The 25,763-nt window shown below is 44.8% G+C and overlaps 1 protein-coding gene across 10 annotated transcripts in view; it reads left to right on the plus strand.

Moving 5' to 3' along the window:
• GNG7 (G protein subunit gamma 7) overlaps positions 1-24,746 on the plus strand; it is a 127,918-nt gene extending 103,172 nt beyond the window's left edge. For 8 of the 10 annotated variants that reach the window (XM_039515575.1, XM_039515580.1, XM_039515579.1 and 5 more), the window contains 2 exons: positions 14,541-14,659; positions 18,809-24,746. In XM_039515575.1, coding sequence (XP_039371509.1) covers positions 14,579-14,659; positions 18,809-18,934 — 207 coding nt within the window. In that variant the 5' untranslated portion in view covers positions 14,541-14,578 and the 3' untranslated portion in view covers positions 18,935-24,746. Of the gene's footprint in view, positions 1-9,547; positions 9,597-14,540; positions 14,660-18,808 lie in introns of those variants that run through there. The other 2 variants (XM_039515578.1, XM_039515571.1) reach the window with 2 other exon arrangements.
• Positions 24,747-25,763: the final 1,017 nt, after the last annotated feature.

Consider the following 25,763-nt stretch of genomic DNA (forward strand, 5'->3'; position numbering starts at 1 on the left):
AGGCAGGCAGCTATGCTGTCATTGTGAGTGGTGATGGTGTGTAGAGAAGGATTGGTGGATAACCTATTGCTGTGGCTATCTTTCAAGAGATGCAGGACACAGTATCTGCACTGAACTACAGGAACTTAATCCAGGTCTCTGCTCAGTGGTTCACTATGCTCTTCCAGAGCCATAGATCTGTGGATTTCTTTGTGTTGGTCTGGAAGGAGCCTTGTTTTCACTCTGTGCTACCCTTCTCCTAGCTTGAGTTGTAGGTAGGAATAATGTGCTCTAAATAATGTTCTGAGGAAACCATTCCTAGATGTGAGAGAGGTTTCAAATCCCCCCGAGTAGTTCCAGCAAGCAGCAATCAGGCCAGACTTTCAAGTGCCCAACATCCTTAACTATGGGGCAGATTTTGCAGCGTTAAACTGCTGTTTGGCCCTTAATAAGGGCCAAATTTTCAAGAGCTCAACTAATCTATCCACTGATATTTGTATCTAAATGGGAGCTGAGCTCTTGTTGCAGGGGCTCTGCTGTTGCAGAGTGTGGCCCTAAGAATGTGTTAAGAAGGTGAAGGTGGGTGGGTGTACGTCGTACTGTAGCATTATTTGATGTTGCCTCATCTCAGATTGTTCTGGTCTATAAAACTGGCCTTTCCCCTCTATTGAACACTGCAAAATTAAGATAATTTAAAATGAGAATTATAGTCTCTTCCAAGGTGTCAGATCCTAACTAGCCACTGAATCAGAGGCTTCCCCAAGCTAGCTTTTAAACTACTAAGCTATATGCTTCCCTATAGTCTTGATGCCTTTTTAGCTTGTGCCTTTTGTATCTGCAATTAGAATGTGAGAGGGAAGGGGAGGGAACAGGGCTGAATTTGCAGGTACCCTTTTTTCCCTTTCTCCTTGAGTCCCTGATGGTTGTCCCCTGCTGGGCACCAATGAAGTATAGAACCTAACTTCAGACTGCCAGACGAGATTGCGTTTATAGTGCTGCTGATGAAAGCAGTGCTAGGTCACTGATGCAGAAAGATGTTCACATGGGGGACTGACTTTTATGGCTTTCTGAGCGTGTGCACACTTGCATATAGCTCCACAACTTGCTAATCATGTCTGTCTTGTACTAAACAGTTTTCCTATCCTGAGGTGGAATTACACACTCTGCTGTAGTGTAGTGAGGAGATTTTAACATGCAGCAGCTGGCTTACAAATTGAAGTAAATTAGAGGCAGTAGCCAAAGGAGATCCTGAAGGAGCAGTATGTTCTTCTCTCTCAAACATCTTTCTCTAGACATCTACTTCATAAATAGACTCCCCAGGGTGCAAAGGCTGAGCTTATGCCCTGGCCAGTCCCATCAGCTCTTGATGATAGGATGTGTGGCAGACAGTTCAGTCAGTTTCAGAGATTTGGGATGTGAAACCAAAGCAAAGCTTCCTCAGCATCACAAAGTGCATTCTTGAGATGCTTTTCATGTAGCATGTTGAACTCCGTGACATCCAGAAACATCCGTCAGAATTAAGTTATTTTTATTTAATATTTAAAAAAAACAAAATGCCAACATAGCTTCAGCAGTTAACTCAGATGTTAACTTGTTTATGTAGCCAGCTAGGAGTGACTACTTCCCAGCTATGAGAAGTATGGGAAGTATTTTGAAACCAGAGGGATCAATGCATATTTATTTCCTACTGTAATACTTCCTGTCCTTAAGCTGGAGAGCACCCTGTGGGTGGGAGGGTGGAGGTAGCACTGATTGCATAGAAGAGAAAGGGATGTGGTGTTGAGCATTCCATTTTATACAAGGTTAATGATTAAACTGCTTTGAGTGTGTCTCCTATTATAATACAGCTCAGGACACCTCACCTCATACCTTGCAAACGAAAACGTGTCAGGACAAGTCTGGTTTCTCTGTTGTTTTTCAGTGTATGCTTCCGAGTGTTTCAGCTTCTTCCTCTTAATTTGGATGCTGTATATTAAACACTGCACTACACCAAAAGAGTGCAAGGAGTAGGATGGAGGGGTTGGCAGGAGAGTCGTGCATCACTTTGAATGCTCTCGATGTTGGGGGAGGAATGGAAAGACTAGACTCCAAGATATGCAGAAAAATTTGCCACTTAACGTGTTTGCCAGCGCAGTGATGTTACAGTACTGAACAGAGAACTGAACTCAAGTCTCTCTCCTGAGCTAATTTTGAAGACTATATTCAGACAGGGAGGGTGTTTTGGCGGAAAGGAGTCTGGTGTATGAAAGTGGGCAAATTAAGATTGAGTGCCAGGTTGTGTTTTGCATCTTGTGTTCCACCCCAGTACTCTAATGTACTGAGTCATGATTTCTCACAGCTGAGTGCAATAATCACTGGTATCACTGCATCGTGACTCAGCAAAGCAATCGTTTTGCTGCTATAAACTCTAAAATCATTAGAATTGTAAACTACTTTGGGCATGAAAAATTGCTTTGGGAATAGGGAAACTGTAGTGAGAAACTCTGAGGATTCTCTCTAGTTTATGGGAATAACAAACCAAACAAATTTGAAGTGATCCCAGGCTTTGAGGACTCTTGGTTTTTCATGACTTAATATAATTTTGCAAATGTTTGTTGCATTGCAACTTACGGATCACAAATCAACACATATGTTAGAGTGTAAGCAGTAATAAACATTGTGCAAAGCATTTTATCAGATCTTAAACTCTGAAGAGACTGTCAGGTTTTTGAACCCCTTAAAAGGAATGTATGTATGTTAAATAGAGAAACCTGCTTTTACATCAGCTTTATTTCGAACCTTTACATTCTGTTGATTTATTGATAGAATTTGATTTTCTGCCACAATTACATGGGAACGTTTCTGCAAGGGTGTCTCCAGCTAACTGCTAGCCAGTCATTAGATCAACAGAACTGGTTTGTGGGGCACTGGTGGCAGACTATCACATGCCTCTATACACCAATGAGATTGTTTTACATCCTGTGTGAGAGATGGGTTTCAGTTAACTGATCTACTTAGTTTGTTAATTGAAAACAGTGGATTCTGGTCTTTCCACAACTCAGTCTAACTTTGCTGTTGGGACTTACTCTTTGTTTTTCATGATCAGTTTTGCCTTTATCTTTTGCCTGGAATTCATGCGACCCTCCCCAAATCAAAATTCTTTCTGCTTGCCTGCTCTGTTCCTGCTTCTGATTGATTGCTGCTCTCTCCCTTACTCCCATTCTCGATTTACTGCCTGGTTGCTGCAAGACTGTGCAGTCCTTCCTCCATGCTTTCAACACTTGTTTCCTTAAAGAGATTTCCACACATTGCCAATTAGTACAATACCAGTGTTGTATTTGCGTACATGGTCTTAATTTCGTTGATCGCCTTCTCTCCCAGCGGCTGCCATCGTAGTATTTTCTTTGCATTCAGGAGTGTGCAGAAATGCTGTTCTTTCCACAGGTCTGTCCTGCTGCTGCTATGTGGGAAGTGTTATTACCTTGTTGCTGTAGCATCACCTCTTCAACATGGAGTTTTCAGTGACCAGGTGATCATGACCTGTAGTTTGTTCCCTTTCGCAAGTTTTCAGAGTGCTGTGCTGTTGGAGGAGGAATGTGGAGATGGGCAGAGAACTTCAAGACGGCCTAACTTTCTGAAGCGTATCACTCCAACCATTCTGTAATTGCTCACACGACCATGTGAATATAAATATAGGAGTGGTTTAACTTTGCATATACTAATGCAACATTTCTGAAACTCAGGCTGTTTTCCCTGCAGAAGCACGGTCTTCCTACTCCGTCTCTCCCTTCTCTGATCCAGCACTCCAAAGAGAGTTAAAACCTGCCTAGGCAAAGGAGGAATGAGGAAAGAGATTTCTTTCCAATTGCATCACTTTGCTGAGTCATGAATGGAAAGCAATTTGCAGTGTTGTTGTAGCCTTGTTGTTCCCAGGTTATCAAAAACGAGGTAGGTGAGGTCCTAGCTTCTATTGGTGCAATACTTATGTTGTATTTACATACACGTTTTTAATTTCATTGATTTCCATCTCTCCCAGTGGCTGCCTTTGTAGTAGTAATAAGATACATTACCTCACCTGTCTTGTGTGTGTCATATCCTGGGACCAACACTGCAAACAACATGAAAGATATTGAATTTTGCTGTTTAAAATGGAAACTTCACAGCATGAAGAAGGAAGCCAGACTAAACAGAAACATCTACTTCCTGATGCAAGAAACAAAACATCATCCCCAGAGGACTTACCATCTGTAACCCTCTGACCACTAGATACAACTTCAAATATGCTGAACAGCTCTGCAGGAGGACTTCAGAAAAAATGAGGAACCATCTCCTGCATCTTAGATACTTCAGAAGGGACCCCTTCGAATAATAAATCATCACATGCTCCCATACACGGGAAATCAGAAAAGCCGATACAGAAGTTGGTCCAGTAAAAGATATTACCTCCCCTACCTTGTTTCTCAGCAAAAGCAGAACAGTCTATGGAATGTGAACAGTCTTCAGTTCTATTCTGCCTTTGCAGAGTCATGAATAGAGATGACACAGAAAGGAAAGGTCTTCCTAGACAGATGTCTAAATATTCTCTGTGCCTCTATCTATATCCTTGTAAGGTATCATCCCTGATTTACAGGTGAGGAACATTGGGTGGGAAAATTATTTGCCCAAGGTCATACCACAAATCAGTGGCAGAGATGTGAGAACAGTCCAGGTGTCCTGACTGTCTTGTGTTTCCTTTATTTGTATTAAAATTGTATTCCCAAGTACACATTGCTTTTAAAATGCTCTCCTTGGGAAGAAGAGGGAGGATCAGATGTGGCCTAAACCTCATTCCGATATGAACTAGCATAGGATCAAAAATGCTTTGGTCGAACATACTTCCATAAGGTCCTCTTCCAAAGGATTTCATGTTGTGAGTTGTTTATGTATCCATTATAAATCTACCGGATGACATCTTTAAAAGTTTATTTGGGCTTCTTAAAGGTCCTGAAACAGTAATCCAAGCCTTTCCTGTGCTATGCAGCAAGCTGCTGGATCTTTTGTGTTCATGGTTTCCAGTTGCTAATGACGCGTTTAGTCAATTATTTACCAGGGTAACGGAAATCTTTTTTTCAACACTTGCCTGGCAAAGCCGTCCTGGAATGTGACCAGTATTATAGCTTGGCTACCTGAAACATTCCAGCAATCTCAACTTGAGAGGCAATTTAACTATCCACCACCTTTTCAAAGAAACTTATTGAGATGTTCTTAAACCCCGGAAACACGTTGCTACCATGCAGCTAAGACTAGAAGTATGCGTGACCAGATCTGTCGTTGTAGCAGCCTTTTTAGCTTTCTTAACAAGAGGGGTCTGCTGTCGGTGGGTGCAGTGTGTGTTGAATGGGTGCATGTTGGGTCAATGGAAGAGCAGCACGTATGCATTGTAATAATCCGAGTAGCATAACTGCTGTACGCTCCAGTAGCTGAAGGATGTTTTTATTTGGCTAAAACTCCAACATAAGGCTACCTGATGTGGAAATAAATACTGAATTTCTCACTGAATTGTTTAAAATGCTGTTCCAGAAATGGCACTTGGAAGCTGTGCAGTGCAGCCGAGGAAATGCACACAGCTGCAGTGTTTGTTTCTGAGGTCTCCTCTTTTCCCTCCAAAGCTCCTTTTCATTTAACTTCCAGTGCTGCACCTGCTGGCTGACCATAAAGTCTGGAAGCAAACAACAAATGTCCAAGCAGTTATTTCTTCCCTAAACTTGGAATGAATTAGCAGTAGGAAACCAGGGCCGTCTCTACAGCACCTTTTCTCCATAGCTCTGAGGGCTTTACGAAGGTGGGTTAATATGGCTTTGTCTTCCTAGTGCATTCCAAAAATTTAACTGACCCTCAACATCCCTATGAGATGGGCAGATATTTCCATTTCCACTTTATCGATGAAGAAACAGGCCTGGGCTGGGCAGGTTAAATGGCTTGCCTGTGGCCCCACCAAGTTCTTTCCATACAAGCTCCCCGCCCCATTTGGTAACATTGGCAGGTGGGAGTGCTACTGTCAATTGGGACTGCCAGCCTTCTAACTGTCCTCTAACCCTCCTCAGAGCAGGTCTAGACAACACGCTGACTGCCAGCATCTCGTCTATGCTCTCATCAGTGCCACCTCCAGTGGTAGCAAGGATGGGAAATCAGAAAAATCAATCTAGTGTACCCAAACCCTGGATATCTTGATCTGCAGCACAGCTGATGGGGTTCCAGTTGCTCCATGGGCTGTGTTGAATGTTTGCATTTGTCAGCCTTTTCATGTAAAGCGTCCTAGATTATAACCAGGCATGTAGTTCCCTTGACAAGAGAAGCAAGGTATTCAATTTCATACCTCCATGTCTTAGCAATGGTTTGATGCACCTGCACTGAAATGCAGTCCAGGCTTAGAATGCTGGCTGGGTCTTGGAGATGAAATTTCATCATCCCGTCCCCATGACTCCAATTGCTAGGTTAGAAATGAAAATGAAGTTAATTTAGAAGGAAGCTAAATGCAGGTTAACTGATAATGGTCAGTGAAATTAATTTTCCCTTTCGTCTGGCTGTGAAAGCAAAATGTAGAGGGGCCTTTGCTTCTCAAGTATACTTGAGTGAACCAGAACATATTGAGCTTTCAGGTGAGGCTGATCTGAACATTTTAGACAGATACAGTACAGATATTAAGTGCACTTGGAAATGTTCAGTGCATGTTGTGCCTGAAGGCCAGAGGTAGCATCTGAAGTAGTTTTTATATAATAGAAATATTCAATGGTTGCTCTTTTGGGAGATGAGGAGGAGACTCTGATGGTAGCAATTTGTATTTTTAAAACAAAATAAAAAGAATCTGGGCTTTGAAGAATTACACAGTCAACACTCACAGGCATAAACAAGGCCTGTCTCCCTTTGTTATGCATGTCAGAGCTCCAGTTGGCCGTTTTGTGCCAAGTAATGAGGTCAAACCCCAGAAACTGGCAAAAATTAACAAATTAGGATGGCACATAGCTTCAAATAGTCCTGTTGCATACTCGTGTTAAGGAAAACTAGTTGGGTTTCAGCAGACTGGAGCCCACACTCATAAAATAGGAGCTGAGGGCTCCTGACCCTTTGCAGAGTTGGGTCCTAAGTGTTCTGCACTGATCTGATAAAAATTACAAAGCAACTCTTTGGTCAGATTATCTGTAAATAATCCCAAGTGAAAGTAGGATTGTAGTTTTTCACCCATGGTCCTACTGGATATAAGAACTATCTAACCCTTCTTTGTTTATACATGACTGCAGTGCATTAACAGATAACTGGGGCATAAATCTGGGGGGTTCCGGAGACTTAAGCTCCATGCGTTCAGCAGAAAGCTCAGGCACTCACTGTCAACCTGTGGTGGTGAGTTTAGTGCAACTCTATTGTAAACACGTGTGAAAACTTCAGTTTACTAAGGTCCAAAACTCAAGCCAAGCCAAACATGGTTGAGCTGGTTTTGTGTGTAAAGGAGGTCTGTATGGTGGTGGTGCGGGAGGGGAACTACTATTTGAATGTCCTCTCTAAAAACTACAGGCCAGTCTTGCACCCTCATCTACCTCATTTTCCCATTGTGCATATACAATTCCCGCAGACGTCAGTGATTTCAGGATCAGGCTTTAATGACTGTGTTCTTGCACTTTTCATGCTGTGTTCCTAGCCGGAAGTAGCCACACTCGTCTCCAGAAAACAGAAGATAAAGGGACGGATTCAAGTGACAACAAAATCATAGTTGAAGCCCATTTCTTACCTAATGTTTAGTATTCGTGCTACAGAGGAACATAGCAACTTTTAAAAATCTAACTTGTTTTTGTATGTGACTTATGCATGTGCTTTTCTCAGCTTGGACAGTCACACATGCTGAGTCACTTTCTGGTTCTCATGCAGTAGTTCAGCACTGCAGTGTTTGGGTTGCAAATGCTGCAGCGGAACAGTCGTTCTCAGTCTGGTTAAACAATACAACAATCATAAGTACCTGGAATACTCTTTGAAGCTACTAAAGTAATCAGACTGGGCCTTGGCATTTTGTGGGTAGGTTTTCTTCCTTAGACAAGTGGTAGATTTCTTAAGAGACCATATTCTGATTTAGGAGCGCTGCTTGCCTTGCACAACTTGTCAGTACAAAGAGTATCAAATCTGTTGCACTAATTCACAATCTGTCCCACTGCATATTAGGCCTAGACTTCCTTGCTGTATATAAATTTCACTGTCATCTTGTCCAGACGGTTGTGTATCATTGATCTGCACTGTCAAGCAACTGGCACATTCCAGTGCAGAGAATTTCAGTGGTAGATTGTAATCCCTATGTATCAAGGCAGTGGACTGAACCCAGGACTGGGAACCAGGGAACTTCAGATTTCTAATCTGTGCTCTGTCACTGTGTGTGTGACCTTGGCCAAGTCCCTTTTCTGTACATCAGCTTCCTTGTCTGAAGAATGGGGCTATCATCTGTTTGACCAAGACCTGAGCAACACTGGTCTGGTCTGGCGTAGTTGCTTTGCCAGCGCTTCTATGGGCCCCGCTAGTTTGTGTGGACTTTAAGCTTTCATTTAAAAAAGCTTCTAGCCTCTCTGACTGTGAAGAAAACTTTCCAAATGTGACCTAGTGCAATGCTTGTCATTTCGACTCTGCAGATGACAAAGCAGGACAATTCATCTCAGTTAACACTGAAGCCTCATTGTGACAAATGTACAGTAATTATAAACTGTGCTGTCTTGATCATGTTAGCAGAACCATTCAGCTATTCTGGAATTATTTTAGGTAGCGGAGAAGTTGTACCACTTTTTTTTCCAATTTGACTCTTGGACAGTGATCTTGTGAGGTCCAATTGATATTTTCATAGCACTTTGTTTCCAAAGTGCTCTAGACATGTTAAGTATTTACTTTATTATGCACTTTGGAATCCTTTAAGCTGAAAAGCTGTGTAGAACTGTAGTGTGATCTGTAAACATTTTGTCACTGGTGGCATATAATGCATCGTCTCTAATGTGACTTGCATTTCTTGGGTATTTAAATGTTGCTATTTGTGATTATTGCTGTTAGAATCATGTCTTAGTTCTGTCATATACATTTCACAATACAAAGATATTGTACCCCCCTCCCCCCAAAACAGAGCAGAACTGTCATTTATATCTCAGCATCCTCCTTTCAGTCCTGAAGCTGCACAACCCCTGTTAAAATGGCAGTTGTATCCCCTTACAGTAGGCAACTGGTCTCATTGCATGTAGAGAGCCCTATGGATTTACTTTCGTTCACCGGAATGCAGTTAGACTACGAAAAAAACAGGTGAAGCAGAAAAGATGCAAAATAAAAAGGCGGTGTAAAGCGACGTACTCCTGCAAAAATGATCAACTGCTTTCTACCATAACTGTAAACAGGGCTTGTCATTTAAACATAGGTTACCTGTTCAAACGCCATTCTGTTTCTGAGCTTGCATTCCGGGGTGTCCCTAGGCAACCTGGACCATTTCACAGCCCAGCCATAAGAACACTGCAAGGTACCATCACAGAGCAGAACTATACATTGTCCTTTTGTTGTATGCATCATATTGATCTTTAAGACGCTTTTTCTTTTGCAGTGTTGTAGCCGTGTTGGTCCCAGGATACTAGAGAGACAAGGTGGGTGAGGTAATGTCTCTTATTGAACCAACTTCTGGTGTTGAATAGTTAAAGATGGGTTTATGTTGCTCTCCATTCTTTATTTTAAGGGAGCCTTTAGGCTGCACTTTCTCAAACTATTACATCGCAGTAGCATGCAGATGTTGGTACGTGCCACTACTTCATGCGCTTATCTAAGCAGAGTATCCTTATGATTGTATTCCTTCCTCCCTGCTTGGTGTCGCATCTAAAACTTAGATTGGAAACTCTAGGGCAGGGCGGTTGTCTCACCTCATCTTTTTGTTGCAATAAAACTAATAAACATACCAGCAGTGGCTCTTAGTGATGCTCTGCTTTGAAATGGGTAGAACGTGGAGTATATTGCGCTCAAATGTTGTTTGTTGGTATGTCCTATTACTATACCCATCAGCTGGGGGAGTTTTTTGTCAAAAAATAGTATAGTGCAGAAGAAGGAAATCTGCCTACCTTCAAAAGAATGAGTTATTTGTGGGGTTTTTCCAAATTAACCATTTGAGGGATTTCTTCTGCACTTCTTGAAGTGACTAAATGAAACGTCATTTATATGTTAAAAGTGAAGGACATGCATTCATTGGTTCTGTGTTGCAAACTATTGCAGTCAATGGACAGTGTGTAGCTGCAGATGGATCCTCTTAAGCCAGGGCATGGGAGGAGTATGGACTTTTGCCCTTTGCAAAAGGTTTAATTTAGACTATCCGCTTAAGAATTGTAAAGCTAGCATAAGAGGCAGATAACCCTGAGGTGCATGGTGACAAGACCTGTCCTTTGCTGTGTCAGATTTATGTCTCTCATCTGGAAACTAAGCTGAATGTTGATGTAAATTAGCTCAAATTTGTGCATGATCTTGCACTTAGTACAATGCACTGCTTAGGGTATTGATATAACTTCATTAAATAACAGGCTTTGGCTGATTCACCGGTGGTGTTCCATAAACAGCAAGCTGTAAAGGTGCACACAAGTGACTTGTGCTGTTGCAAACATAAATGGCGTCTGGTTGCTTGTATGTCCCCGCTTCAGCTCTGTGATAAGTCCTTATCCAGATGAACAATTAATATTTTAACAATGACTATTTGGCTACTTTATTTGCAGTAAGGTCTTGATGGTTCTCTTCCCTGGTCCTAATACCACTGCATATGCTGTAGGAAGTACTCCACTGTAGCTCCCTTTTTAATGATAGTCCTGCTGTCTAATAGGGTATTTCACCAGGCTATAACTTACTTTCTTTAGATATGTAAATGAGACATCACTGATCCAAACACGCTGTTGCCTGCACTAAAACCAGTCTGTCTTTCACACTGTTAATGCCATAGACACGTACTACTAATTAATACCTAATTCTGGCTTAATTTAAGTATAAGAGCTCAGTGCTAAATAAGTGCTTCCTATAAATGATACAAAGTCGCATCACTGGCCACTGACATTCCTCTTCTGAATTTGTCAGTATTTGTTAGGGACACTAGCAGTTCTCGTGTAGCTCTTCACTCTATAATAACCTTTTTTCAAGATAAGGTGCCTTTTGCAGCTACCAGCATATGTTGGTACAGTCTCAAAAGGCTACTTTTTAAAGCAACTATTTTCAAAACTCTGTTCTGTGTGAGAGGGAGGTGGAACTGTGGTTGCTTTATCATGGGAAAAGATCAAATCTTGGAGCGTCCTACGCACGCACTCTCCCTAGTCAGACTGTGTCTAGGAAAGTGCTGAGTCATAAAAGTTAAAGCTGTGCCAAGCAACCTTATAGGCAATCTCAAGGAGGCAGATTGTACTGCGGGGAAGCAAAGGTTTTAAGATTGTGACATGTGGGTCTCGTGAGGGTAGTGTGCTGAGACAGCCGATTAAGATTTTTGCAGGATCCCATCCCTTTTTAATTCCAGATACCATGATGCCCTGACCTGCAGAGTTACCCGAGTTTGGATTTGGGTAGTTGCAGGTGCCACCAGTTTGGGGCAAGATCTACTTTCTGGTGTAAACCACCTGGATTTTCTCTCTGCAGCTTTTCTTGAGAAACCAGAAATTCTACATGAGTTGACCTGCCTCCGCCTGCTTTAAAAATATATATAAATAAATAAATTACCCGCTCTTTTAAAATACTGTTGACTACAGATTCTCCAGTAACAGTATGTTAAGAGTTGGTGCCTTGCACTGATAACATGTTCCAGTGTATAGGGAAGGAAAATTTTGAAGAAATTCCTCCCTACTGCATTAGGGTGTAGTCTAATAATAGAATTAGTAATGTTGGCTGAGACACCATTTGTTTTTCTTCAGCATTCAATGTTACAAAATGAAATTCATGAGTAGAATTTGTCATGGATCTAAAAGTTCAATGAGGATTGCACAAGTCTGCCAAGCAAAACATGCCCAGAGCATGCCATTCTGGTCTAGAATACACCCTTGTAATGTCTATATTTAGACTGAGAGGGATATTTTTTAGCAGGACAGATGCCTGTTTTTCCCTCTTAAAAAGAGCAGTTTAGTGTCTGCTTTGAAGCTCTCTGAGTTGGAAACATTGTGGATTAAAGCTAGCAGACCAGGATTCCCGTAGTTGGCTGACTAGAGATCCGGGAGTGTGGTTCATCTCCAGCCTGGTGCTTGGTCTCGTTTTAAGTTCAATTGCAGTTATCAGGGGGTTGGCAATTGGCGTAGGAGTTGCAAGATGGGAGGCAGTGTTGACACCATCCCTCCCTCTTGTCTCAGTTCCCAACAGTTTCCTTCAGCTCCTGGATAAGTCACTATCAGGAGATGCCCAGCAGGCTCTTTTGGATGACCCCCTCTGTAACTGCCCTGGGGTAATACAAATGTAGCAGCAGCCTGTGGGACTAGTCAATGGCTGGTATCAGGGAGCAAAATTTGCCAAATGGGTCAGGCTGAAACTGTGGCAGAGGGTCACTACTGCATATTACATGCTGTGTCCATGATTGAACACCAGGGGACTGCCATGTCACTCATCAGCAACAGATTTGGATGGCAGTAGCAGAGGTTTATTTTAATTTGAATAAACCTGCCAATAAGTAGATAGCACCTAACATTGTTTTTGTTACTTTCTGTCATTAAAAAGGTGCATTCAGCTATTCTGCCTTGATTGCCCTGCATTTAACTGGCTTCTGCTCTGCAAATTAATTCACGGGATGAATGTAGTACACTTATTCCAGAATCATAGAATACCAGGGCTGGAAGGGACCTCAGGAGGTATCTAGTTCAACCCCCTGCTCAAAGCAGGACCAATTCCCAGACAGATTTTTTGCCCCAGATCCCTAAATGGCCCCCTCAAGGATTGAACTCACAACGCTGGGTTTAGCAGGCCAATGCTCAAACCACTGAGCCCTAGTCCTGGACAGTTAAATTGTTGCCTCAGCTTTGCTGTGCAGCCCCTTGGAACCATGTTTGTTCTGAGCCAGGCTGCAGCTGCCTTAAAATCCAAGGCGGTAGCATGATTGAAACCTTGCTTGTGTCTGCGCTGCACAGCCAAACAATTCTAGCCGCAGTGGAGACTCACCATGTCATGAGTCCCCCAGTGTGTTTGACTTTCTGCGGCATTGAAGGTACCCAGGTCTCAGTCCCTTCTGCATTGGACCCGCCATCCCAGGGCAGTTGAGCAGGTCACACTTCAGAGACAGACAATGAATCCCTTAATGTTGCTTTCCGTGACTCTAGACCATGCTGCCGCCACCTCTGAAACATGTTGCCTCCACTGGCACTGCTCTTGTGCACTTGGCTTTCATGTGCATTCATGGCCTTCTTTGGCAAGACCTCATCTGAGACACATGCTCTAAATATCCCTGTAATGGCCTTGCATCAGCTCATCTGACTTGCTTCTCTGCTTCTTGTCTAGCACTGGGCTCCTTTCTGGTGTGAGAGCTTTTCCCTTTGTTCCTGCAATCTGGAAGAACCAGGGCCACCCAGAGGATTCAGGGGGCCTGGAGCGAAGCAGGGAGCTGCGGTGCTTGTACTCACCCGGCGGCGGTCCGAGTCTTCGGTGGCGGGGGGCCCTTCAGTCGCTCCGCATTTTCTGCAGCACTGAAGGGCCCCCCTGCCGCCGAAATGCTGCCAAAGACCCGGGCCAGAGCTCGCAGGGCCCCTGTGGGGCCTGGGGCAAATTGCCCCACTTCCCCCCCTCCCCCCCAGCAGCCCTGGGAAGAACCTCCTTGGGTCTCCTCTGCTCCTTGACTATCCATCTAAATTCAGATCCCAGCAGAGACTTCTCCCTTATCGAACCGTTTGAGCTTCTTATTCTGCTTTTCAGAGGCACCCATTTAAAAATTGCAGGGGGGTGGAGTGGTAATGTATGTTGTTTTGTATTGTGCTAGTCCCAAAGGGCCCTAATCATGGATCAGGGCCCCACTGTGTGAGGCCCCATACACACAGAGCAGAGAAACAGTTACTGCCTCAGAGCTTCCAGTCTAAGTATGAGACAAGACAACAGGGAAATGCAACAAATTGACCAGGACAGTGGAAACCTCAGGAAACAATGAGACTTGTCTAACTAAAAATGTTTCACCTACGATAACTGAAAAAATGTTCCTGTTAATTTTTCAGTCTGTTTAATTTGTGCATTTGGTAGCACTTTCTGCATAGTCTTTTCACTTTCCTCTGTAGTTAGTAAGCGTCTCCTCTGCTGAAAAGACCCTTATAATATATAAACAGGAGCACAGGAATTACCTTTTATTCAAAACGTATCTAATAAAGGGAACTTGGGAAAGAATCACAACATATTACATGGGATCTCTTCCAGAATGGTTACATGGGTGTCTTGTTGCAGTTCTGAACAATGACATCTTATATATGTTGCATTAGGTTTAGTGTGAAGAAAAGAAGTGGACAAGAAGGTGAAATCCTGCGGTTTTAAGACTCTCCCTGTCCAGCTTTCTGAGAGGGTGTGGCACAGAGTGAACCTTTCGCTTCTTAAATCCAACCTTTTACTCTCTTTTTGCTTTGTCGTAGTGTTCTCAAGTGCTGGGGGCTAGAACTGATGGCAGACAATGTCAACGACTAACAACATAGCACAGGCCCGGAAGCTGGTGGAGCAGCTCCGTATCGAGGCTGGAATTGAGAGGATCAAGGTGAGAAGGGGATTGGGCGTATCATGCATGAGTAACCTTTCTCTCAGTGGTTATGAGGAGGGGAAGAAGGGGCCTCTATGTACAATGCTTGTTAGCCTGTGCCAGAATGGGCTACAAAAAAAATAAATTAAGTCCTCTCCATGTTGCTCTTGAATCAATGCCTGTTGCTAGCAAGTTTCCTTTAACTCCTGGGAATGGCTGCATATTGCTCTGTTAACGCTTGTTTGGAAAAACTTTCAGTCACCATTACAGTCATGCTATGGGCAAAACTAGTTCTCGCAACTCTGCACTAAAAGCACCCTGTAGCAGAGGCACATGCTGCTCTAACCTCTTCAGTGGACTTGGGTTTTGCAGCACCTGTTGGTGAATTCTGCTTCCTAAATGAGTACCGCACAAACCATCTCAACTTTTATTTCTCTCTCCCCTGCCTGAACACGGTTCACAACTTCTGCCAAAGGGTCTCTGGCTCCACTGCTGTTTCTCTGTCATTGCTGTGTCTTAGAATACAAAATAAATGCAACATCTCTGTACACACACGCATGTTAAACTCTGATTTGAGGCATTTTATCACGGCATTCCTGAAGAGTTTGTTATGGGCAAAGGGAAATGCCCTCTGCGCCCTCTTTCCAATTCCCAGGAGGCAAGGCGGGTGTGAGAGTGAATCTTTAAGGACTTTACTCTGTTCTGGGATCCATGCTCCTCTCAGCCCTCCAGGAGTCTGCAGTGTCTCCACTGAGCATGTGATTTCCAGTGGGCAGCTTCTGCTGAAGGGTACAGTTGCTAGTTCGTGCATTAGCACCTTGTACTAACTGGCCATTCTGGCCGCAGTCATGCTGTATCCTTGCCTACAAACTGCGTCGTCTCCTGTGACTCTCCTGACCTCTCCACCCCAATGGACAAGACACACCAGGTCCTTCTTAGAACCCTGGGCTCCTGTGCCATGGAAGAACTGCACTTGTTGTCCAGACGGCCAGCACTGTCGCTCTCATCTGGAAAACGACTTGCTTTGTATGCACTGGTTTTGAGGGGCAGGAAGGTTGTAATGTTTCTGCTGTCAGTGGCTTGAAGTGAAGCTCCCGGGGAGCAGAGGGGAGGTGCGTGGCTGGGTAACTGCAGAGAAGTGTTCATGAAAAATCACTTCCTGTCAGCAAGCAGAGCAAAAAAAGCCTTTGGATGGTGATGAAAGACACAGTAAAAACTAAATAATGGTTAAATATACATTAATTCCTCCTGGTTTAAGATTTAAACGCTTCCTGGTTGAAGAATGTTTTCTTTGACTGTCAGTTCCTGCAACTCTTGCAGGGATAGATTCATCATCTTGAGCTTTTGGTGGGCAGGGAGAGCTGCTTCTGCTTTGGAATTTCTCTTTTTAAATCCAGCCTGAGGTTTTGTAGCTGTTTTTAGGGGCACCACTTTCCAGACTCCAGTGATGCACTGATCTGAGAGGCCAGTTTGGGGAAGACTCAACAAATTACAGGTCTCCCTGGCACAGACATTGCTGAGTCTCCAAGTATTACTAAGTGTCTCTGACTTTCAGATCCAAAACCATGTGTGGTGAAGAGCAAGTAGGGTGTGGGTATAGTTACCTGCCCTTGTGCTTATTGTAGAGCCTTTGCTGGGGTAAAGAACAGCAGCAGCGGGACTGCAGCATACCACTATGTAGCATGTATGGAGAAGATGTGCTGTCTAGGCCAACTTTGGGGTTTTGTTGTGGTTTATTTATTTATTTTTTAAAGCCACAAACCAAGCCCTGTCCAAGCAATCGATCTGCTGGTCCTGTGAGAGAGTGGATCAGATGCACATGATTTTTGCCTCCCCCACATCTTTTCCCCCCCCCCCCCTTCTACATCCTTCGTTTTCTTCTCTGGATGTTTCACAGCTAAAAGGAGTGAAATGTCTATCTGCATTGCAAATAAATGTGGGTGAACTCCTATTTCTATTATGGGAGAAAAAGGTGGGCTTCCTCGAGGAGCGATTACTAAAACATCAGCTATGAAGATAAATGCAAATACTATTCCAGTCCTCTGACGCTCCATTGCCAACATGTTGTTGAATGAGTTGGGAGAGGAGCATGGCAGTATGTTCACCCCCAGCTCCAGGCTGGAGGGTTAGATATTCAGAGAATTGGACAATGAATGACTTCAGCTGGACCTGACACTGTGCAGGTTTTATGCTTCACCAGCACATCACAATGCTGATCGACTGCACACCTCTCCTGTTCATGAATAACTCACTGTGCCATCCAGCCTCTGTAGTTTTTCACACCTCTAGTACAGAATATCACATAGCATCATAGAACTGGAAGGGACCTCGAGAGGTCGTCTAGTCCAGTCCCCTGCACTCGTGACAGGACTAAGTATTATCCCCGTTGTGTCTCTTCCTACTCCCTTATTCAGTTCATTTTAGCTGTTTATAGATCAGTTAAAGATTTAGGATCACTGCCAGGGCTTTCAAGCCACCTACTGTCAGACTCCTGTCAAGATAATCTCTCTCCCCTCCCTTTGCTCTGGGATTAGGAGTCATTACTGTTCCTTAGAGCCTCATGTATGAGTAGTTGGTTTCATCTGGAGGTTTGACCTTGTCACTGATTGCAGAAGAGGTAGTTACTGTCCCCTCCACATATTTGGTCAGGATGGCTAGTGACAGTTGATGTTAGAAACCTGCCATGACTCCTAGGCTTTCAGTACTGTTTGTATTATTGCACTAGTGTCCGAGACTCCAACCATGGTTGTGTACTAGGTGCCGTGCAAATAAACAGTGATGGTCCCTGCCCTCAATAACAACAACAACAGAGGGTAGGAGAAAGTATAGCTGGAGAAATGAGGCACAGATTAAGTGAGTTGCCCAAAGTCACAGTCTGTGGCAGAGCCCGGAGCTGAACCCAGATCTCCCGAGTCCCAGCCCAGTGCCTCCAGCACAAGGCCAGGCTTCCTCTGGCTCTTTGTACGCTGAGTTGTTGCTAGAAGGTTTAGAAACTGAAATGCATCAAATTGCTGAATCTTCCAACGTAAGCGCCTCTTCTGCAGGCTGGACGAGGATGTATCCTGACTGCATCCTGGGGTGAGGGTATCGTGTAGGCTGTCTTCCTCCTCATAATTACTCTGACCAGTGAGATCTGTTAGACTAAAATCCTCTCCCAAGGGCAATAGTGGAAGCTCCTTTGCTTGGGTCGATTGTACGTGGTGTGGACAAAGTGCTAGAAAGCAAATTAAAGGACCATTCTGTGCTACCCAAGGATGTGGGATGGAATTAAGTTTAACAGGGTCTTTTCATTCTTTAGTCTGTGATTGCGGGTAGGGTTTGCAATGGCACGCTCTGATGCTGAAATAGAAACCTAGAATAAAGCTATTAAATATGAATAATTCACATCTGGGACCAGAAGAGACCTCCCTGTGATGTGATGAATCTGTATGTTTTGTGTTAGCCTTATGTACAACCAGCTATTAAGTCCATAGCAAAGGATACCGTGTTAAGTACGGTCTCCAAAGCTGACGAAACCTCCCTGACTTAAACCTAACCACGTATCCCAGTCTTCTAATTACTAAAAGGTGCATCCAAGTTAGCCACCCTTCCATCTAGTGTCTTGGTTGGGTTGTTACTCCGGGTTCCAAGTTCTCAGAATAAATCTCTGAACTAAAATAAGCAGAATCGTAAGTAACAGCTTCTAATGCTTTCAATGCTGTGGTTTTCAAAGCCTCCATTTTTAGCAGCAGAGAATGACCACTTCCAGGCATGTATTCTCTCCTAACATCCTGAAAGATGACAGAAATATTCCCCCTCCCATAAGTAATAATTTAAAAAATCAAACTCTCTTGCTCTTTTTACTAGAACGAGTTTTCCTTTACACTTGTTTATTTTTATACCCAAGTCTTAAGCATTTCTTTCCACGCTCATTTCCCCTTTTTATTTCTAGTGATCAGTTTTGTAGCGTTCCCATAGTGAAACATTGGACTTGTAACTTCAGCACCCCTAAAATTCCAGTCTCTGTCCCCTCCTTAGAGTACTTGCTGCACATCTGTATAACTCAGAAATGTTGAGGAGCAGCTGGTCTGGTGCAGGCTGCGTGGGCTGAGTGCTGCCCATAAGGGGAGTTTGTGGGGATATCCAAGGCATTCTCACTAAACCTGTTCTTTCTCTCTGAACATTTAGGTCTCCAAAGCATCTTCTGAACTAATGAATTACTGTGAGCAAAATGCCAGGAATGACCCACTGCTGGTTGGAGTACCCGCCTCGGAGAATCCTTTTAAGGACAAAAAGCCTTGTATCATCCTATAGCTTTCTTCGCTCTCGCGTGCACGCACTCTCTCAGGCAGGGCACCGTTCTGTATCGATTTAAACCAAGTCCCAAACTTAAAACTGCACAGAGGGATAAACACTAAATGTTGGATTCAGATAGAACTTAAAATCTCAAATTTGAAGTGTTCAGAAAGGGGCTCGGCTGCTCCTGGGCGGTTTCCATACTGAGAGGGGTTCCAATTTAAAAACCGTCAGGGCAGGCGGGCGCATTATTAATACTAATTCTAGTTTCAGGGGTGGTGGGGGAAACAAGAATGTAACTGCATTTGCCAATGGGATTCATGGCCTCTTAAAAAGATGGAGTTTTGACCTTTTAAAGTATTTGGGCAAAGCTTTGGGTGTGCTTTTGATTCAATTAATTATTCCAGTTGACGTATTCAAAGAATTTCAGTCTGATCGCTCTGTTTCTTGGGGAGGAGGGTGGTAGTGGCTGTTTTTAATTTTTTGTTTTTAAATGGATATTATAAATTAGTAAATTCAGAATTATTGGTGGGGGAGGGAGAGCAGTGTTTGGCAGCTGCATTGTAATGTGTAATGAAATCATGAAACTTTCTCTCTCCATGAAATGTGGCATGTGGTTCTGAAGCATCATGTGATCTTATGGTATTTGTTACAAGCGAATCCCATTGTGGGGAGTATACTTCGTAGAGTAACCCATCAGCCATGAAAAATGAAATGACTCTCCTTAAGTCATGCTTGGCCCAAGGCAAAGGAGATGTGGGTGTTTACACCCTCTGATCACAATTTGGATTTTTAGTTCTGTGTTGTTGCCACTATTTCCCTAGCAGAATTGCGATGTTGAGGGCATTGAGTTGGGTTTGTTCTGCCTTTTTCTGATGGGTGGTGGGATTTGTTCTGTTCTGCAGTATCCTGTTGCCACTCTTCTATCCTGGCCTTTCAGAGATTCTAGGTCCAAAACTCTAGAAGTGGCCACTGTTAACCTCCCAGCTCTCCTCCCCTCTCATTATTCATTAACATGAATCTGTTGCATTCAAACCTATTCAGGGAGGAGCGAGGCGGTTTAAGGCTGTCAGGAAAAAGTATCAACTCCAACAGTTCCCATTCCTTGGAATTATGAAATTTAACTAATTTTTCATTTACCAACATAACTACAGGCACTGCAAATTTGGGAACAAACTCAATGCAGAGCAGGCAAGGGAGAAGGGAGGTAGTCACTTCTCCTTTGCCTGTGTCACCTGCTGCAGGATATAAGCGACGGTAAGAACAACTGGGCCTTTTAATCTGCTTTGTGGATCCTTGCTGCAGCGTGCAGGTTCTGAGCACCCCCTCCCCTGCAGTGCAACCCAAATGGTGCTTGGGAGAAAGATCAGAGCTCAGGGAAGTGCTGCTGCCTCTCCCGTCTAGTTAGATCTGTTAGCATGGGGCGCATGCTGGGAACATTTGATAAGAACACAGCAGAATTCTGAACAGCGGATTTGCTTACCAGCTTATAAGAGAACCTGTCCAATACTGTCGGCTTTCTCTAAACAGTCAGGCCTAGATCTCTTCCTACGAGAGAATACCCAGCGTTCTGTGGAGAAGCCGAGGAGTGGTGCACTTCAGAGGCATGGGGGATGAACAAGCTGCTGAGCTGCAGAACAGTTACTAATTTCTCATTTCTGATTTAAAACGGGAGTTGAATACTGGCAAATTCAAGGTGCCAAGTACTAATCGTTTTCACTTGACTCACAGGGTGTCCATTTGTACATATTCTTGCCACGTTTGGGTCCAGATTGTGTTCAGGATGAGAAGGAAAAAAGCTTCCAATATGGAATCCTAGGAAGCCTGCCACACTGAGCCATTTTCCCAGTGTTTTGGGTCTGTTTGAAATGTCCAGGCCTTTAATAGAAACCCAGTGCTTTGCATTTTTGGCACCCTCAAATGATGGCAGGCCAGAGAATGCTTCCTGTCGCCAGGTTGATCTCTGTGCGATAGACAAACGCTAGAGGAGAACCTGGGTTTGAGCTTTCATGGGAACTCTGAGGATTTCGGCTCTTCTGAGATGCAGTCTGGGGGAGGGAAGACTTGCATATCACTAATGGAGACTGCACACACCTTTTAATAGCAAAATGAGCAATCGGGGATCTGCCTTGAGCCCAGCCTAGACAGGCAGGCACTGCACCCCGGTTACGTCCCTGGCACTCCTGGAAGGGAAAAGTGTTGCAGCGTGTGATGCTCTTGAAGGGGGTTCTGGAGCCCAGGCTGTGCTCTGGAGTCGCGGTCCTGGCATGCCATCCAACAGCAGTTACTTCGACTGAAATGGGGCGCCAGTGCCACAATACAGGCTAAAATCTATAGGGATAATAGCTGAGTCATTGACACCAGCCCTTGGGCAGAAACCTAGCTTCGATTCTTTACCACTCAGTGCGCACCCAGTGCCTGTCTGCTTGGGGAGTAACTCTCGACCTCTCTCCATTCAATGTGAGATTTACTACTGAGTCTGCCTCCCCGAAATGCCACTCCACTCGACCTGCTCATGCAACTGATTGACAGGGCCGGCTTTTGACAGGACGGGAGAGCCTGTCATGCAGGAGAGACGAGCTCTGTTGATCTTGTGGGTTCCAGATATTTTGCCAGCAGCTTTTTATTACATGATCATTTGCCTTTTTAAACAATTTTTTAAAACAATCACATTTGTAACACTACTGCAAACTGCCGCACATACCGTACGTCGGGCTGCCGCTTTCACCTGGCTTTCCGGGGCCCCGTGCTGACCTTTCCACTGGCCTTTCCAAGGGCCCTGGGTTCCAGTCCTGAAATCAGCCAGCTGACTCCCTTTCCTGCCCTGCCTTCGCTTGTGTGCCACAGGAAGTGGGCAGCAGTGGGGAGGGTATTGCTTCCCTCTGCAGTGAGCCTTCCCCAGGGCATGCTCGTTAAACGCCTCTGGGCTGGCACAGCATTCCCACGCCTCTCCCTTGCACTGTGAACTGCTGGCTTGCTGTAGGCCGTCCAGTGCACGGCGTTAAGCTTGCTCTGTCAGCCAAGAAACCCAACGGGCCTTTCCCGGGGCAGCCAGCTGCCTTTGGGGCTTCCTGTAGGCGGAGCTATTCCCATGAAATCGGCGAGCGATGCCTTTGTTCTCCTTTATCCAATGTGATTTAAGACTGTCTAAGGTTACTCCTGTAGTGGGAAATTAACACTGTCCCAAGGGGTGTCTGGGTTTCTCCCCAGTGGGGCTTTCTCCTGTAGATTAAAGATTCCTTCTGTTCTTAACCTAGTGTGGGTCCAGCCTTATTTTTCTACTCCAGATTGCTGATTCTTCCTTTACGTTAGAGAACAGTATGGTGCTATCGTGGGCAATCTAGGCAGATGCATGAATTTCCTGGTCAGCCAGAAGACCTGGGTTGTTCATGTGCATAGGAGAGAGCTAGTGGCAGAGGTTACTGCAGAAGCTATCCACTTCTACTCCACTCCAGACCCAAGTGAAGGATGGGCCAGTGTCATTAGCTCGCACAGCCTAAGGAGTCTCCCAAAACCTACACCTCTGAGGTTGATGCCATCCCTCTCTCCACTTCCAGCAGCCCTTTCGCATCCCATGCCACTGCCATCTCCTCCCCAAAGCTCTTTTGAATTGTCCCTGGGTCAAGCTCTCACCCCCTGTACCATTTCTGCAGGGTTCGCCTTTAGTAATCATATAAACTGCTGACCCTTGGTTCCCCCACAGGTCATTCTGCTGATGAATTCTGCCAGCCAGTCATTTAATAGTTTAGCAAATTAGTGTCGATCTTCCTTTTCTTTCTCTCTGCCTGGCATATCCAGTTCGGCACCTTCACCTAACCTCCCTCTGTCTGAATCCCTTTAACATGCCAGCCAGTTTGATAACCGGGGAGGGTGGTCCTTTATACTAGAAACCTGTAGTGGAGTCTAGCCTCTGCCATATTATCCCACGTGTGGAGAGGGGCTGCGGGGGAATGGTCTTCTGGTGCAGGACACAATTTGAGAAGGTGGCAGGAGATGGGAAGGGGAGAGGGGACAGGCCACGTGTGCCAAGCAAGAGCCAATTCCTTTGATTCATACAGTTGATGTTTTTGTGGTTTCCCCACAAGAGCTATGCAAAGAATATGGGGAGGAGGGAAGCTGGGAGCAGCTGGCAGCTTGGACCCCACTGATCCAGACCACGTTTTCATGAACCCTTCACACGTGCATGGCCTGTGCTGTCAGGAGTCCCTGCCCCTCGTTGGTCTCCACCGATGCCGATGGAGGCGAATGGAAGTCCATGGCACTATATAAGGGGAACGGGTAGGGCGAAGGCAGCTGGGTCTGAACAGTTATTTCCGAGGGGGGCGGGAGGGTTGGAAGGAGCCTTGCCACTTGGTATCTGATGTATCTTCAACTGGTGACTTGCCTCTAGGTGGAGAAATCCTCAAGCGTTTTTAGTTTTTCCTTGTCTGAGTAAATGGGTGATCATACTGTAGATGTTTTTGTATAGCATAAATAGAAGTGCAAATTACAGTAGCTGCTTGTACTTTGTTAGTGCATTTGCCAAAAAAACAAAACAAAACAAACAAAAAAAAAGACACTTTCAGGACTTTTTAAGTGCTCCGAAATGTAAAGGGGGGAGGACGATTGTGAGCTGAATCTGTGGCCAGCCAGCCAGTGCCAGCTCAGCACTTATCCATAAAGGCCTTTTTGGGTGGCAAACACATGCCCAGATTTGTCTGAGGTTTCTTTAGCATGTGGTGAAGCTATTGTCTAAAATAGAAAGGTGAGGGATGTAATCTCTAGGCCAACCCATCCCCCCTGCTCTTGGAGGGCTTCCCGCTGGGCTAGCAAGCAGCCAGGAGGCTACCCTGCTGTGTGCCAAGTATCTGGGCCCCAACAAACAGGTTAGTAACACAACAAAGGCTGCATGATGTCTCTAGCTGGAAAGATCAGGCAGTTCTCCCGCTCCTGGAATGTTACTTACGGCCTTCCCCGTAGATGGTCTCTGTACTTGAAACCAGGCATATGGTTGCCTAGGATTTGGGAGTATTTCCCATCCAACCCCCCCTTAAACAGCCCCCTCGTTATAAATGTAACTCCAGTGCTCTGCCTCTCCAGGATGCATCTTTGGTCCTGTTCCTCTTAGAATAAAGGCAGCTTCCCTTCCCTAGCTCTGACCAGCATCCTTCCCTGTGTGAGCCAGGCTTATCCATTAGGAGAGCAGGCCAGCTGAGCACTTGGCAACCAGTGCTTGCTTCTGTGCCCCCTTTGCACTCGGGTGCACTCGGCCCCGTGACAAACAAGAGCGCAGAGCTCTAGGTGCTTCTAAAAAGCCAACCCCGTTGATACTGTAGTGATCTCTGGGCCTCAAGCACTGTGTCCATATCCTTCAATTCACGTTCCAGCTGTGTGAGGAGGGGCTGAAGGGTGTTCCGCTCACTGCTAATGGGGAACTCATCACTCTTTGCCCAGTTCTGGGAAACAAAGTCCCTCTTCCTTTTACGAGAACTTAAAAAGTCAACTTTATTTAACTCGAGTAAAAATAACGCCTTTCCGTCATCAAAACGAGAAGCCACGCGTCTAACACTTAGCGCTCTTCATTTCTCTCTCTGGTTTATTATTCTGATTATTATTTTTTTGCCAAACTCTGATATTGTTGCCAAATGCAAATCAAGGGTTGTAAAAACTGTATTTTAGGAAGTAATCAGTGTATGTAATGTAGGTTCTTCAGAATGTCTGCATTTTTGGATCTCTGGTTTTTATTTCTGGTGTGCCATAGACCTATTTCTTGCACAGTGTTTAATATTTTGTGGAATTGTTGTTAAAAAGTGAATTGATAACACAATAAAAAGGCTCACTTTTCATTTTACCTGGCATGCTGTTTATCCTTCGTACAGCCACTTGCACTGAGAAGCCATTTCCGCTAGCCAGCCACGGTTCCTGAAAACTGAGCAGAGTATTATCTTGAATGCCAGAGTACCAGAGACTAAACACAGCCAGCTAGATCTGCAGCTGGAGAAAATGAGAGCAGCTCCATTAACTTCAGTGCCAGCTTTCACTACCTGAGGATCTGGCCCAGTGTGAACCAAATTGAAGAGACTGCTGCTATTGGCTATGGCTAGCCAGCATCATTTTGCATTTGTATTGTGGAGGGTTTAGCCCCAAATTCCCGAAGCGCTTTACATACAGGAATCTCTTCTGCCGCTGTGGAATTGCAGCAGCTCTGGGGTGGGATATGACAGCAACAATCCTACATAGCAGTTCGGGGCAGAAGTGAAAACACATCTTCTAACTGAAATGGCAGGAGCCGTGGGATGGCAGGAGCCTAGACAATGCAGTGTGAGGTTCCTCAGACCCTGCTCAGTCACTGCACTCCAGTGCTGAGCTCCCTGCAGCAACCCTCTGCTGCACCATGCTGGAGAGAGTAACGGCTCTGAACTCCATTGTCTAGTTCATCTCCCCTGCAACTAGTGCAGCCTTGGATCACGGTGCACCTGCCCTGATTCCCAACACCTCTTCCTGTTCTAGTCCAGGGAGCCAAGAACCCCTGTGACACCGCACCGCAGTCCCTTGTTATTCCAGCCCCCAGTCTTCTCCCGCAGTGCTACGTTGGGCCGAATGCTCTGGTGTGAGTGTATCCCCAGGAGAGACTTTGACCACTGGGCTAGTGCTTGTTTGTGGTGCGAGCCAGGATTTGAATGAGTTTCTCTAAAGAAAAATAACCGGGTTTTATTTCTGGTTAAGCACCTTCCCTGCAGACCTCCCAGGATTGTCCAGAGGGGCGCATCACGGCCTGACTTGTAGGTGTTTCAAAGCCACTGCAGCTAATCAGATTTACCCAGGATTCTCCAATAACCAGGCATTACTGAGCTGAGACATTCCTGAA

Source organism: Mauremys reevesii, linkage group 26 (assembly GCF_016161935.1).
Source record: "Mauremys reevesii isolate NIE-2019 linkage group 26, ASM1616193v1, whole genome shotgun sequence".
In the NCBI taxonomy this organism is placed as follows: Eukaryota; Metazoa; Chordata; order Testudines; family Geoemydidae; genus Mauremys; species Mauremys reevesii.